The 14638-nt window shown below is 42.0% G+C and overlaps 1 protein-coding gene and 1 long non-coding RNA gene across 3 annotated transcripts in view; one reads left to right on the top strand and one right to left on the bottom strand.

The window, feature by feature from the left end:
• Positions 1-14638, top strand: part of CDH16 (cadherin 16) — an 82205-nt gene that overhangs the window by 47483 nt on the left and 20084 nt on the right. For both annotated transcript variants that reach the window (XM_006028138.2, XM_025209460.1), the window contains exons 12-13: positions 2668-2856; positions 10616-10866. In XM_006028138.2, coding sequence (XP_006028200.1) covers positions 2668-2856; positions 10616-10866 — 440 coding nt within the window. The remainder of the gene's footprint in view (positions 1-2667; positions 2857-10615; positions 10867-14638) is intronic.
• The window catches only part of LOC112551009, a 77453-nt gene that overhangs the window by 44231 nt on the left and 18584 nt on the right, over positions 1-14638 (bottom strand). The window lies entirely within an intron of this gene.

The following is a 14638-nucleotide window of genomic DNA, read 5'->3' on the forward strand; positions in this document are numbered from 1 at the left end:
AGCGAGGGGGGAGCGACTGTGACAGGGGCAGCAGCCACTGTCACCGTTTCCCGGAGTGCGAGCCCCTTTCCATCATGGGGACCATGCTGCAAGGTGGGAAAACCAGCTCTGGCCCCCTCTGAGCCCCGATTTTGCCGTGCACAGTCCGCTGCAGCTCTGCCTGCCCTGCAGCACAGCGCCCATACTGGAAAGGGGCTCGTGCTCCCTGACACCAGGACAGGGGCTGCTGCCTGCATCAAGGGCCCTGCCCCCTTGCCGCTGCTGCAGCAGGGCGGGGGCATGACCAGATGCCAGCTGGCAGGGCAGAGGGGGCAGTAGGGGGCTTATTTTGCCATTTGCCCCAAGCAGGGAGCAAGCAGCAGTAATGGCGGTCAGGGGCAGTGGGGGTAGAGGGGGGAATAACTCCCCACTCTGCCCCCTCTGCTTCGGTGGCCACGCCAGCCTGCCTCTGGCTGAGCCCGGCACCGCTGTTGCAGCAGCAAGGGGAAAGCACCCAGCAGACGCAGCTTGGGTCCATGCCAGCAGGACAGGGGGTGGGGGAATTAAATCCCTCTCTGACCAGTTCAGCCAAGGCTACTCCTGGGGCTGGCCATGCCCCTGCTGCTGTAAACTTCTTCCCTGCTCCCTTCTGGACAAGCATCTGCCCCTGCCCGTCCCTGCTCAGGCTGGGGAGCAGAAGGGCAGGGCCAGCCCTGCTTGACTGGAGCAGAGAGCCCAGCCCAGAAAGCATGCTGGGATGCTGGGGGACTGTGGCTTAACTTAAAGTAGGAAGGGGTTTATGACAGACATTGCATAAACCGGTTTGAGCTCAATCAGTTAAGTCTGATACTACATTCAACCAGGTTTATCGCAAACCAGTTTTGGCAATACTGAAACTGGTTCATGTGCACTAAATGTCTGTTCTGTTACAGGTTTAAACTACTTTCTGATCATTTAAACTAGTTTATGTGTAAAGTCTGTCCCCAGTCCCAATGGAAGTGCTTACATTCACCTGGAGTTACAGGATTACCAACCCCTCATGTTCAAAAATCATGGATAAGCATGTTTCTCCGCCCCCCGTGAAATCATAAGATTGTGTTAAATAGTGTAACCTTTTAAAAATATATATATATATCTGGGGTACTTTTCACCTGCCTTCTAATTTTTAAATCTTTATCAAAGACTTGGGTCAAACCTATGACATTCTCTTTCTGTAGAGGAGGCCCAGAAATGTACTTTCTTTTATTTTTTAGTAAAAGCAGAGATTGTCACATCATCACCTGTCTCCAGGAGAAAAGGCTTTAAATAAAACATTAAATATCCAAGAATTCATAATGAAGGCATGATCACTGACTGCATAAAGGCTGGTTAGGAATGTATGAAATGTTCCAAAGTGATTTATGACATTCTTAAGACAGGTCAGAGAGTTTAGACCAACTGTACTAGCCTTGACAACGTTCCTTACACTGACAGCAACATTATTTTTAAAAGCCACGGTTCATTTGCTATAGACAAACTGCCCTGATTAACTGAGTACCACTTCAAAAAGAATGACAACAGATTTTTCTTGTAATTTCAATATTTCCTCCTCTTTTTTTAATACCACATCAGATATAAGGGCAAAATAAACACAGCACAAAATAGAGAAGTGATTCCAAGCTCTCTTGATTGTTATCAGGCCCATTAAGATGTTGTCAGTCTTATTATAGAAGGTGCAATGTTTGATCTCAGTTGGGACAGAATTTAAAAGATTAACACAGCAGGCTTGGAAACTTGACTCTGATAGCCAGCTGTTGAAGGAGTGCTGACATCTTATAGTGAAGCACACTGGTGCACTGAATACGTATAATGTTACCTTGGAGCTTAAACACTTCCATATGTATACAGATATAATAAAGGCCAAGGATAGACTTTTTAGGAGATATTAGCTTAACTTTGTACCCACTGGAAACAATGGTAATATTTTCACTGACATTAGTAGAGGCAGAACTAGGCCAATGATAAGTGCTGAGTTTTTTAAATTCCTTTAATATTTATATGCAAGACCTTGCACTTTATCGTGAATGTTAATATGCTATTTCTAAGGTTAAAATAACAAATGTGTGTACAAATACTTTCAGATAAATAGTACTGGCAGGTCCCAGACCTGTCAGAATATAAAAAATGAATAGTGGAGATTCAGTATGGCCTTCAGATACCACACTAATTTATCTCATATATAAAAACTAGCTACCTAGAACAGTGCATATAGCACATCCATGAAACATATTTATGTTGTTACTGTTAATCTCCTCCTCCTTGCCCCAGTCCCTGCCTTCCCTTGTTCCAGCTGCTTAGTATGTGTGTCCTAAATTTGATTCTAAGCTTGTCGGAGCATAGATAATTTCTTCTGCATCTTTGTGCAGTTCACAGCACAATATAGCCTGATCTATCTGAGGTCTCTAGACCCTATAATACTGCAAATAATAAAAATAGCATTAATGGCCAGTTAATCAAATCCTAAATTAATGAAAGGAAGCAGTAAGATTATTGGACATAATTCATATGAACAATATAGGTATCCTTGCAAATCATAACAACTTGTTGTTTTTCTACTGCACTTAGAAGTGACATGTGAGAAGATCTAAAACAAAAATATAAAAAAACTCCAAAAAATTTCTAACTGTTCTCTCATCTTTTTTAATGCAGTATGGACCATTCCCTTTCCCTGAGGACACAGAAGTAGGTACACTAATAACAACTATAACTGCAACCGATGAGGATGAAGAGAAGAGATTCAAGTCCATAGTTTTTGCTGTGGAATCAGGAAATGAAGACAGGACCTTCAGAATTGTAAATGAACCCCCAAATGGCACAGTCAGCATCTGGCTTGAACAGGTACCATGTGTTTTTAGTCTGGAATAAGGTTCTTGTGGTAGACATGTACAGTTCATCCCTAAAGGTTTACACAGTATTGGCTTAAATTAGTAGGCTGCCCCACAATTTAATTTACTCCTACTTGCCACCTCTGCTTACTACGATACACTTTTCCTTCAGCCCCTCCAGCACATTCTATTAAATTAGACTGTTGGAAATTTCTTTAAGTTTAATTGGCTGAAGTTGAAGTCATATGTAACACATTGAAAGGTATGCTGTAATAGCTAGGACTGTCTACACTCATCCCAGGTTCTAGTGATGTAACTCATATACTAAGTGGTCTGGAAAAAGGTATAAATTACAATAATTTAGACTCAGTTGTGAATTAAACCTTGGGCTAGATTCTGATCTTCCTTCCATCAGAGTAAATCCAGAGTACAGAATCTGCACTATTTTATCTTGTCATGTATCATCAGACTAACTCATCCAAGAATTATTATGAAGTCAGTAGGTCTTGATAAGACAATGGAACTGCTCATAGCAACAGACACAATAGAAGAGTGATGGGCACTTTTAGGATGTAATACATTTTTATTTAGTCAGTACTATGCCATTAATCATTACAGTTGTTTTATGCTATTGTGGCACCATGTAAATAGTATTAGCACTGAATGATTTGAACATGAAGGAATCTGACAAGTATTAAATGACATTTTATCCAAAGTAAATTAATTTATATTGGATGGTAGTGTTACATGCCTGTAGTCTATGCTTTAATAGGAGTTATACTAGGTGCATCCAGACATGCGCTTTAATGCACATTAGCCTATTTTAATATGCATTAAAGTGTTAATAAAAAAACATGCACTTTCACTAATGCACCTTAAAAATAGGCTGATGCACTTTTGTATAGTACCTCACAGTGGATGTACTACATGTAATGTGCATTAGCAAAAGCACATTAATGAACATGTAGACATGCCCACTGTGATTTAAAAGCAGTCCTGCTCGAGTAATACTCAGTCAATCTAAAGGGCTTTTATTGTGAATTTTTAATGTAGAAAAAGTTTGTAAAAGGTGGCAGAGTTAAAGTGTCATATTGGATCAGACTACAGCTGCACCCAACCCACTGTCAGGTATCTTGCATCCACTTCCACTGCAAAGGGGAGGAGTGTATATGAAGAGACCATCTAAACTAATCTGTCCCCTGCTTCTCTTCCTTTATGGTTTCCAGAATTTGGAGGCCTTGGAGGTTCTAATTTGTAGGCTGCATCCCTAATTGCAGACCTGGGCCATATCTTCATGGTAGGGAGGACGTGAGGGAGGAACAAGTTATGGGCTATCCTAAAGAAAAACAAAAAAACAACTCCAGTAAAGACATGCCGCTTTTGCTTTCCTGTAAAGTACAGCAGGCAGGCTCAGTGCTATACCCCTGCCTGAGGTTGACCTTGCCTGGGACCTAGACACATGATTCTTTTACACACTGGTAATAGCCTGGTTACCTTGAGTAAACTATAACCCTGGGATAAGCTGTAAAGAGATGACAACATTGTCCATCTGCCTCTCTAGTTTACCTCACAATAATACTAAAAATACTAAAATGCCTCAATGTTATTTTTCCTCTTCGGATAACTCACATCTGCTAATTATCCTGCAACAACTTATTCTTTTTAAACAGTGAAGAGAAGAGCCTAGCTAGGGTTGCCCACCTGTCCTGTATTTAAAGGTGGGGGAGGGTCTAACATATGGTACCTAATTTTTCATGACCAGTGTTCAGTAAGGAATGACTAAGGAATACACTTTTTTTCTTTAACTTTTTGCCTTCTTCAGCTAAGGATTTAGAAAAAGGGGCACAGCTTACTTCAGGTCCTGGTGAATAATGGCTTGTGTTTGAAAGCTTGTCTAACTTTATCCCAGCTACATAATTACTCCAGTAACAGAGATCACCCTAAAAAATATTTGTCTTGCATAATTTCTGGACCATCACAGCTACAACAACACTCCTACACTACCTTAAATAAATATGTCATATTATTTGTAAAAGCAACAGGGACTAAAATTAATCCTGCTGTCATCTCCCTTAAAGAAGGAGATTCCCATTAGGAATCTTCACTCCTCACTCAGAATAACTTCCCATCGACTTCAGTGAGACTATTGCTGGGAAGGACTTTATAAGTCTTAGTAGATCATCATGATCTATTTTTCTTCAGTATTTAAAGAACAAACAAAATCATTAAAAGTCAATGCGATTCTGACCTGGGACCATGAGTCACTAATAAGTAAAAGCAATAAAGCAAGGAGATTATCTTGTAGTAATTATATAATACAGTACATCCTTATTGATTTATTTCTGTATAAACCAGTCTTACCTTTTTGTTGACGTCAGTAAAGGGTAAAACCTGGGCTTTTCATTGTCATCAGTAGAAGTGCTAATACACTTCAGCTGATGATCATTTAAATTTAAATAATATCCTTTCAGTGAGGTCAGCTACAGCAGTACCTTTATACCTTTATACTCACTGGGCACATCTACATGAGATGCTTAGAGCGCATTAGTGTGGTGGGTAAAACCTGTGTTAATGCGCTAATGTGCAGTAGAATTAGTCTCCTGTGCAGTAGCATTACCTCAAATGCATGTGCCACTATTACTGCACAGTAGTGCTGGTTACTGGGCATTTAGTTAGTACCTGTCATTACAGGTAAAGAAACCATTGTGCATTAATGCACATGTAGACATGCCCACTATGTGCCATTCAAAGGGTGAGTTATATTCTTGACAAAAGTTAGTGACATAAGGCAAAATGAAAATTTTTTAAATTAGGGACAATGAGTTTTCATCCAATAACCAATGTTGACCACTCTGTGGAAGCTTAGTTAATGTCATGTGGCTTCAATTTTAGTGCAGTCTTTTATAGCTTTGTATAGCACAGTGTTGAGAAGTATTTATTCAGAATCAGGCATTAAGGCTAAGTACAGACAGTCAAAACGCCTGAGGCTGAATTGATTCAGTCTTTGCAGGTTAGTCTAAGATGCAGAGATTGAACCAATAAGCAAATGAACAGACATTCACTTTTGATTCTGGAAATGCAGCCACATGCCTGCAGTGGCTCAAGCCAGAAGCTGGGGGACACTAGAGCATGCCTGCCAGCCATTGTCAAAGGGAAGGGAAGAGATTAGCCCTCCAAGACTTTTCTGTGCTTCCCTGCTGGAGTGGACGGGACGTGGCCAGGCCCCAGTCCACACTCTGCCTGGGTGGGAAGGGGAGGGGGACTGAGGAGGCGGGTGGGTAGGGGAAAGGTAGTGGCATTGAATTCATATAAGTTTGAACAAGAATAGTTCTTTTTCTGAAGAATTATAAAGTGAAGAAATATAAACACAGCTCAGCTGTGTGTTAGTCTCCTCTTCCTGCTGCCCCCGAGGTCTCTGGGATTTGCAGTCCACAATCACAACAGCAGGACTCTGAAAGGTTGCTCATCACTTCCTCTTCCTGCTTCCAGGTGTCTCTGATATTTGTAGTCCACAGCTGTGAGTCACAGCCATCAGTAAATTTAGCAGGGCAAGGCAGGTCCGAACTGGTGGGGAGGGGAGTTTAATCTCCCCCCCCCAGCCCTAGCTAGGGTTTGCCGGGGGTGGGGGGTAGTGAGCCAGCCAATGAGGCCAGTGATCCAGCCCTCACTGTTCCAGCTAGGGAACAGAGGGGTGGGGCCAGCCCTGCACTCTGGAGCAGACAGCATAGCCCAGCCCAGGGCTGCAAGGCATGTTGGGATGCTGGGGGACTCAGATTTAACTTAAACCAGGAAGGGGTCTGGGACAGAAGTTTCATAAATCAGTTTGACATAAATCAGTTAAGTCTTATAATACATTCAACCAGGTTTATCTTAAACCAGTTTGGGCTATTTTGAAACTGGTTTTTGTGCACTGAACTTCAAGTTCTGTTACAGGTTTAAACCAGTTTCTGTTCGCTTAAACCAGTTAACATGTAACTTTTGTCCCTAGCCTAAGTGATATGAGAAATTCAAGTAGTTCCATACCCAAATTGCAGACTCCAGTTCCCTAGTGGATGTTTTGTCCAGACCACACAGTACACCCGTATAATGTCACAGTGGGAAATCCTAGCTTAGGATATATCAGGCACATCTACAGATCACCGTATGGCGACGTTGCTATGGTGCAAGGCTTTAGTACTTCCTTTTGGAAGTACTAAAGTACAGCACAGTATGGGTGGTTACTATGCCGTGTGTGTGGCACATGGTTAGATTTTGCCGCTATATCGCCATAGTGGTGCACTATAACCAGGGAGCATGCCACTATGGCGACATAGCTGGCAGTCATGTGCAGACCCATGTGATCACTACATTGCTGTAGCATCCCATACAGTGACATAGCACATCATTACATCGCTGTAGGGAGACATGTGGACATGCCCATTCAGAACCAAAAAAAGATGAATGTGGCAGTCTGAGGGGCATGTGCTTAGCTGTGGGAAAATCCTGACAGCATGTCTTGCTTGACCCAGTGATTCACTTTCAAGAGCAAGATAATCTGATTTAGACTCCAGCAGACAAACCAGATTGTTTTCATTGGAAGCTGCCCGAGTTGCTGTTGAAACAAGATTCTCAGGATTTTCTGTTCTCTGGACCTGTCTTCTCAGTGGAGAGACTGGATTGCCTGAGATCAGGCAATTGGAGACATACAATAACAGGAGACAATGGAGACAATGTTGGAGACAGACAATAGGTGAGACAGGTATCCATAATGACAAAGGTAAGCACCAGGAATGAAGCAGGAACCCTACACTACATGGTGAGAGCAGCCCAATCACAACGGTGCCATTTCAGTCCAGGAATGTATTTATTTGGCCTGTGTTTATAAAGTAGCCCTTAGAAAATGATGATGATTACATTAGCGTAATCTTATTTTAAGTCTTTCAGATAAATACTGACTTTGTTTTAGTGTTTGGTTAGTCCTAAGGGGTACTAATAATTCTACTTGGTCTCAGCACACTGTGGTTTGTGTGTCCTCTTTGATGAAAGCCAGGCACCTCAGGAAGTAAATCAGTAACCACCCTGAATAGCTGAACAACCAGGCTTCCACCAAATCATCATGGTTCTTAGGATGCTCCTCCTTATTACTTCTGATTTGGGGCCTTTATTTCTCATCAGAAGTCATAGCTTGCTCAGTGGGGCTTCTCCATTCTCCCACATTCCAACTGTCTCTGCCACCACTAGGGCTGTTTTTGGTGGGGGAGAAACAGCGAAGAGGTTTGAGTTAATCTGATGGTTTTTAACATTTAAGGAATGAAAAAGCATATTTGTGTCAAGTGAAAAAATAAATAGCAGAAATGAATTACCACTAAATAACACCATGAACAGAGGTGGTTTGTGCAGAAGATGGGGTTCTAACACTGATTCTCTGTGACCTGGGGTACCTTGTTTATTCAAGTTGCTTTGTTTCAGTTTTTCCCCATCTGGAAGATGGGGATAACAGTACTTGTTAACCTCAAACTGTGGTTATCAGGCTCTGTTAATATCTGTAAAAAACTCTTGGAGGCAAATATATTCTATCAATTCTGACAGCAGTAGCATACTGTAGTTGCATGTAAAAATGTCAGCCACTGGAATATATGGAGAGTGAAGTGAAACATTTTATAGGCTATAGTAATTTAAACTGACTTAGCACAAGTATTTCACTTTAAAAACATTAATTGATTATTCTACTCAGGTTTGATCTTTTGCTCATTGGTGTCAATGTCAAAGCTCCCACTGATTTCAATGGTGCAGAATCAGTGTATTAGTAATAGCCCTAATATACAGACAGGAAAGCTGAAGCATAAATATTAAGTGACTTGAGGAAAGGCTTTATGACTGAGCACATGTTTAAGACTAGAACCAATATTTCCTTGTTGCCAGTACCATGCTTAACCACCAACAGAACATGCTTCGTCTCTGGAATAAAAGAGGAAGTAGAGTATCTTTGTATGTTGCCTCCTTTAAGAGATCCTATATTACAATCCAGCCACTGTTTAGTAATTTTGTTTAGTAAATTTGCCCTTTGTTATGATAAAGGCTATTACGATGCCAGAAACTCCACTGGTCTGGTTTACCATTCACGGAACCAATTTGCTTCTCAGCACAGGAATCTCCATACATGTACCAGCACAGAAAACCCAGCAAATAAGGAAGAAAGGAGATTTCCACCTCCCACCCCAGATAACATGCACACTCTGAGTTGTTCCTGCTATGCTTGCTGACTTCCAGTCCACACGTTAAACAATGGTTTCCAATATTGTCACAGAAACCTTTCACAAAACAGTCTGTCATCAGCTATATGATGACCTAGCCCCAAACAAACATGTAAGAGTGGGTTTGACTATAAAGACTTATATTCAGAAGGCATTTGATAACTTGACGGTTTTGGTGCATCTCTAGTAGGAACTCTGATGAAGCAAATTTATATCATCAACATGTTTCTTTTTAACAATTTAAGCATATAATAATTGCAACTGCCCATGTCTAAATACAATAAGTTCTTAATAGAAAAGCCCCATGAAAAATGTCAACTTTTTGGTGCAAAACTGAAAAATGAACATTTTTAGCCAAAATCCAAATGTTTCTGTTATGAAATGCTGTCATATTACCTCATGGGATTTGTACTTCGGGAGGCTCCTATCCCATTCTTCTTTATGAGCTGGGCTTCCTGCTGTACTACATCTCCCACAATGCACCAGTCTCCTTTCTTGCCACACTAAAGCCTACTAAAGGTGCAGACAGAAGTGCAGCCCCCCAGTCTAACTCATAGCACTTTACAGAAAGTGCCTTGAGTTAGACTGATCCTTCCAACCCAATGGACGTTAGTTGTTAGGTTGGGAGGGCAGGGCATTGAGCTCCAGTTTGGAGCCAATCCAGGGAGAGAGGCTGCGTGTCTGCAGCCCTTTCCCCTAGCTCCATGCCCTCTCTCCCAGCCCCTGGTGCTGTCTCAGGAAGGGAGAGGCTGGGGAGGGAGGCCTGTTCTAGGATTTCCCCAGCTGGACTGGAGTGGGGGGTAGGGGGTGGATTGGAGCCCCCCACTTTGAGGGGCTCCAATCCACCCACCCCACCCTCCAGCATCAGTTGGGCAGGCCCCAGAATGAGCTCCCTCCACTCCCTTCCCCCCTTCCCATTCTGAAAACAGCACCAGGTACAGGTCTGGCTGTATCAGTCAAGCCCTACTGCCAGCATGCACAGACAGAAGTTACTGAAAACACTCTGCTTTGGAGTACCTTCATCTAAACCTTCAGGTAATGAGGATTCAGATTGTCATGGGATTGGACCCTTTTAAAGTGCTCTGCAGCCAGTGTTTGGTCATGGCTGTAGAGCACTTTCAGGAGCCAGATCAGGCAAAAGTTGTCACTTCTGTCTGTACCTTAAGTCTATTGGGAAACCTAAGACCTGAAGATCCATGAAAAATGTAAGGAGGCAGCTCCAGTCCACCTGTCCCACTCTCCAGTACTCTCCAGAGCTGGCTGTCTGTGTCTCTAGTGTAGTTTGGCACTCTGGCCCATAGCAAAGCACAGAGACACAGGACAACCCAATCACAATTTACACAAGGCACCACAGTATCAGTCCCAAATCAAATGGTTTTGAAATTTGGCTTTCAACGAAAAGCTGAAAATCTGCACAGAAGGCATCATTTTAGTGAAATTTTTTCTTTAGCCAAAATCCAATTTTTGGTATTAAAAAAAAATTTGAAAGGAAATTTTTGACCAGATCAGCTTAAAGACACCCAATTAATGTGATTACAGGAATTGGACTATGAGACCGTTCAGGAGTACCGTCTTATTGTGTCAGCAAGAAATGAGGAGAAGCTGGTTGGGAAAGAGCTGGATGCCAGCTCTACGGCTACAGTGCATATATTGGTTAAAGATGTAAATGAAGCACCAGTGCTTACAAAGGAAAAATATGAGATCAGCATACTAGAAAATATAGAGCCAGGAACACTACTACTGACCGTGAAGGCTGCTGATCCTGACATATTTAATACACCATCATTAAGGTAAGACCCTCTGGTTCCCTGATTAGTTTGATGATGCTGTATTCTTTGGGACTGCTAACTTCTAAAGCACTGAAATGCTCTCTTTGAGGAGCCGGAAATCTTGACTTCAGTCAACTTGGTCATTTTTGGTGCCTTTCCATCCATGTAGTCCAAGTGCAGGCGTAATTACAGCTAGTAACTGCTGTCCCAACTCTGATGTAGGACAGAAAAAACACCCTTTGATAATGAATCCGTAACCATCAACATGACAAGACTTTCAGCTCCCTTTAGCATAGGAAAGAGCTAGAAGAGGGTTATAAGAAACAATGCCCACAGATAATTGATTGGCCAAAAACAATAATAAGTGTTTGCAGTTTTAAAGGGAGCTATCCCATTCCTCACATTTTAACCCACTCTCCACCACAGCCACAATTCAATTGGCTTGAGGCTGGGCGTTGCCTTCAGGAAAGCTCCATGAAAAGGGAGGAGTAGATGGCACTGAGGAAATTTCTCCAAAAGAGGGCATCATTTTCATCAAAGAGATGAAGGTTGGGTCTGACAAGCCATAGGCACACGAGGACGTTGCTATGCAGTGGAGTGTGGGATGATGGTAAGACGTACGGGTGGCTGATAACTTCTTATTTCTTGCTTTCACACTGGGGTTCAGTGAGTGGCAGGGAGGAACAGCTGTCCCACACTCAGCTTCACGGAGATATCCCCATGGGCAATATCTCCGTCTCTAGGCTGATCCAAATGGCAAGACTCTTCCAGACTTGAACAGGCCATAGCCTAGGGCCTATATTAGTAGTGCTTTACTCTGGCAACTACTCTGCACTGTGCAGCAACTCAAGGGGGAATTGGGAATAGTAACATGGCACAACTGCCCCAGCCGTTCATAGCTGCCCCTAATCTCCTCAAATTTCCTGTGGAAGCAGCATTACCCACAGGTTTTGAGGGCTGTGTCCACACCCCTTCTGTTGGTTACAGTGGAGTAAATCCACCCCTTGATGGGACAATCTGTAGGAAACTTGGGAGTAGACTTTCCTGGCCCTCATTTTATCTTTTTCCCTTTAGACTACAGTCTAGCCCCTGTTTAGGCAGTTTCATCCTCTGACATCACACATGCAGTAACCACTCTTTCATAATTATAATTACACTTGCATGCTTCACTGTCTGGAGAAACGTCATAGCCAAGAATTATAAAGGATAATAACTGTGAGATAATGTTGTTCACAGGGACATGTGGAGTTTGTTTCCCTAATGATGTTGGAGAGGTTGTCAGATTAACACATGAGCAAGAACTGCATGTACCAGCATGTGAACATTACCCTGAAACTGGGGACAGTACATAGAATAATGAATAATAATTTCAATAACATAGATGAAATTTTTCAACACACTAACCTCATCTGTACTGGCCCATGAAGCATGCAGGGGGTATTTTTCAATTGTTTGGTTTTTTTGATATAACAGTAAATTGTCAGTTCATTTTTCATTCAAAACCTAAAATGGAAATTGCAATTGCATGAAGAACTTCCAGGGCAACAAAAAGTGAAATATTTTCCTGTGCCTTGATTCCTGACTAAAATGGAGGCAGTAAATAAATTAGAGATGATCTGGAAGCCTGCCAGAGTCTAAGCAGGCATTAATGAGCTAGTATATAATTTCTTTCAAAGCACAGTCTGCAGTTCAAATTACTTCTTGTTTGTCCCTGTAAATGTGTACCCAAACAGCATGAAAATAAGTACACAGTTTTAATCTGATCCTTTTAAAACAGGATTAACCACTGGGCTAATAGTGCTCTTTATTAAAAGTGAATACAAAGGGAATCCTACTCAACAGATCCCACAGGGACTTAAAAAATCTACATCTCCATTTTGAATTAGTGCTCAAGAAACCGGGTTTTTTTCTGAGAAAGTCAGAGGGCATTTTAGGAAGCACTGCACAGTTCTGCTTCCAGCTCATCATGCAGTGTGCTACCATTGCCATATTCTCCCCCATTTTGGCCACTGCAGCTCTCACCTTTCTAATATCCATCCTTTCCCCCTCAGATCCATTCACAGATTTATTTTTCTCCACCATATCAAACACCCTGAATATCAATGGTCACTAACGGTCAAATGGCAACTTCTCCAACACGGTGGATTTGCCACATAGCCCACAGTTGGTAGGGCAACTCTCCCCTCTCACAACACCTCTTAAATCCATCATCACAATCCCCAGTGTAAAGGATTTTGCAGGGTGTTCTGCCTATCTGACACAATCAGGTATCTGGTCCCAAGTGTTTCAGCAATCTTGAAAATTTCCCTGCAGTCAAACATAAGATCAAACTGAAAAACACAAGTCTTATGTTGAAAATTGCAAAGCCAAGTACTCAAACTTAGGAAACATATTAAGGTAAATCAATCCCCCTGCTGCTGTGCAAAGGAATCATGACATGATTGCATGCAATGTTTTTGCAGGACTCCTGCATGAAATGGATGGTCATTTAACAGGCAGCTATTTAACATTTCATTTTAGTTTCATTGTTCCATATGCAGCCTCGTGTTTTATTTACTGCATGCTATTCAAACTCTGCTCAGAAGACAGAATTATTCATTCCCTTGTGGGCTTTTCCTGACCCACAGGAAACAGAGTAGCTATAAATGGTCAGTTCTCACAATGGAGGAGGTAAATAGTGAGGTTCAGAAAGGGTCTGTGCTGGGACCAGTGCTGTTTAATATATTCATAAATTATTTCAAAAGCGGGTGGAGAGAATAGAGAGGTTGCCAAATTTGCAAATGACACCAAATTATTCAGGGCAGAAAAAAAGACAAAGCTGACTGAATTGCTGCAGAGGGACCTTGTAAAATTGGAAAACAAAATGTCAGATGAAGTGCAGTGTTGATAAGCACAAAGTGATGCAAATGGGGAAAAAATAACCCAAGATGCACATCCACAATAATGGGCTCTACACTAGTTGATACGGCTCAGGAAAGAGGTCTTGGAATTATTGTGCATAGTTCTCTGAAAGCGTCAGCCCAGTGGTCAGCAGCAGGCAAAGAGGCAAATATGCTGTTAGGAATTATTAAGATGGGAATTGAAAACAAAGTGAAAAATGTGCTCCCAAATTAGAATGCCCTGTGCTTCAAAATGCTGCGAGCACTAAAGAAAGAGGGACAGGCAACGGATCAGGCTGGATGTTCTTACGTCATTCATTACTATAGTGCCCAAGTGCTTCACGCACATGAATTCATTTCTCTTCACAATAGCCTTGGGAGATGAGGGGTATTATCATCCCCACAGAGTAGCACAGTGTTAAGAATATAATTGTACCCCAATTTGGGGTGCCCAATATAGAACAAGAAAAGCTTCTTTTTCAGAGTATTTGGCATCCTGTAGCATTTGATATGTTCAAACCCCAGTTCCCTTTTACTTTGGTTGCTGCTCTCTACAGTTCTGCATATCAGATCCCAAAGACTGAACACAGAAAGTAAGGAACACGCAAGCAGTGATTGTGAAAAGTTTGATTGAAGTGATTTGCTTATGATGACACAGGCTCTGAGACAGCGACAGGGATAGAAGTCTCCGGGGCAGCATTCCTTTGCCTGAGGCACAAGACCATTATTTTTCTTTCTGCAATCCTTGGATTCATTCAACATGTACCTTCCAATTTCTGCACTTCCAAAACTATGTGATCTTGTGATCAAACACTGTATCCTAATGCTTATCACAAAGGGCTAAGTTAAAAGCTGTAGAGGCATCATTAGTACTAGTGTTTCTTAACTTCTGATTTTGCAACTTTAGTGACATT

Source organism: Alligator sinensis, unplaced genomic scaffold (genome assembly GCF_000455745.1).
Source record: "Alligator sinensis unplaced genomic scaffold, ASM45574v1 scaffold170_2, whole genome shotgun sequence".
Classification (NCBI taxonomy): domain Eukaryota; kingdom Metazoa; phylum Chordata; order Crocodylia; family Alligatoridae; genus Alligator; species Alligator sinensis.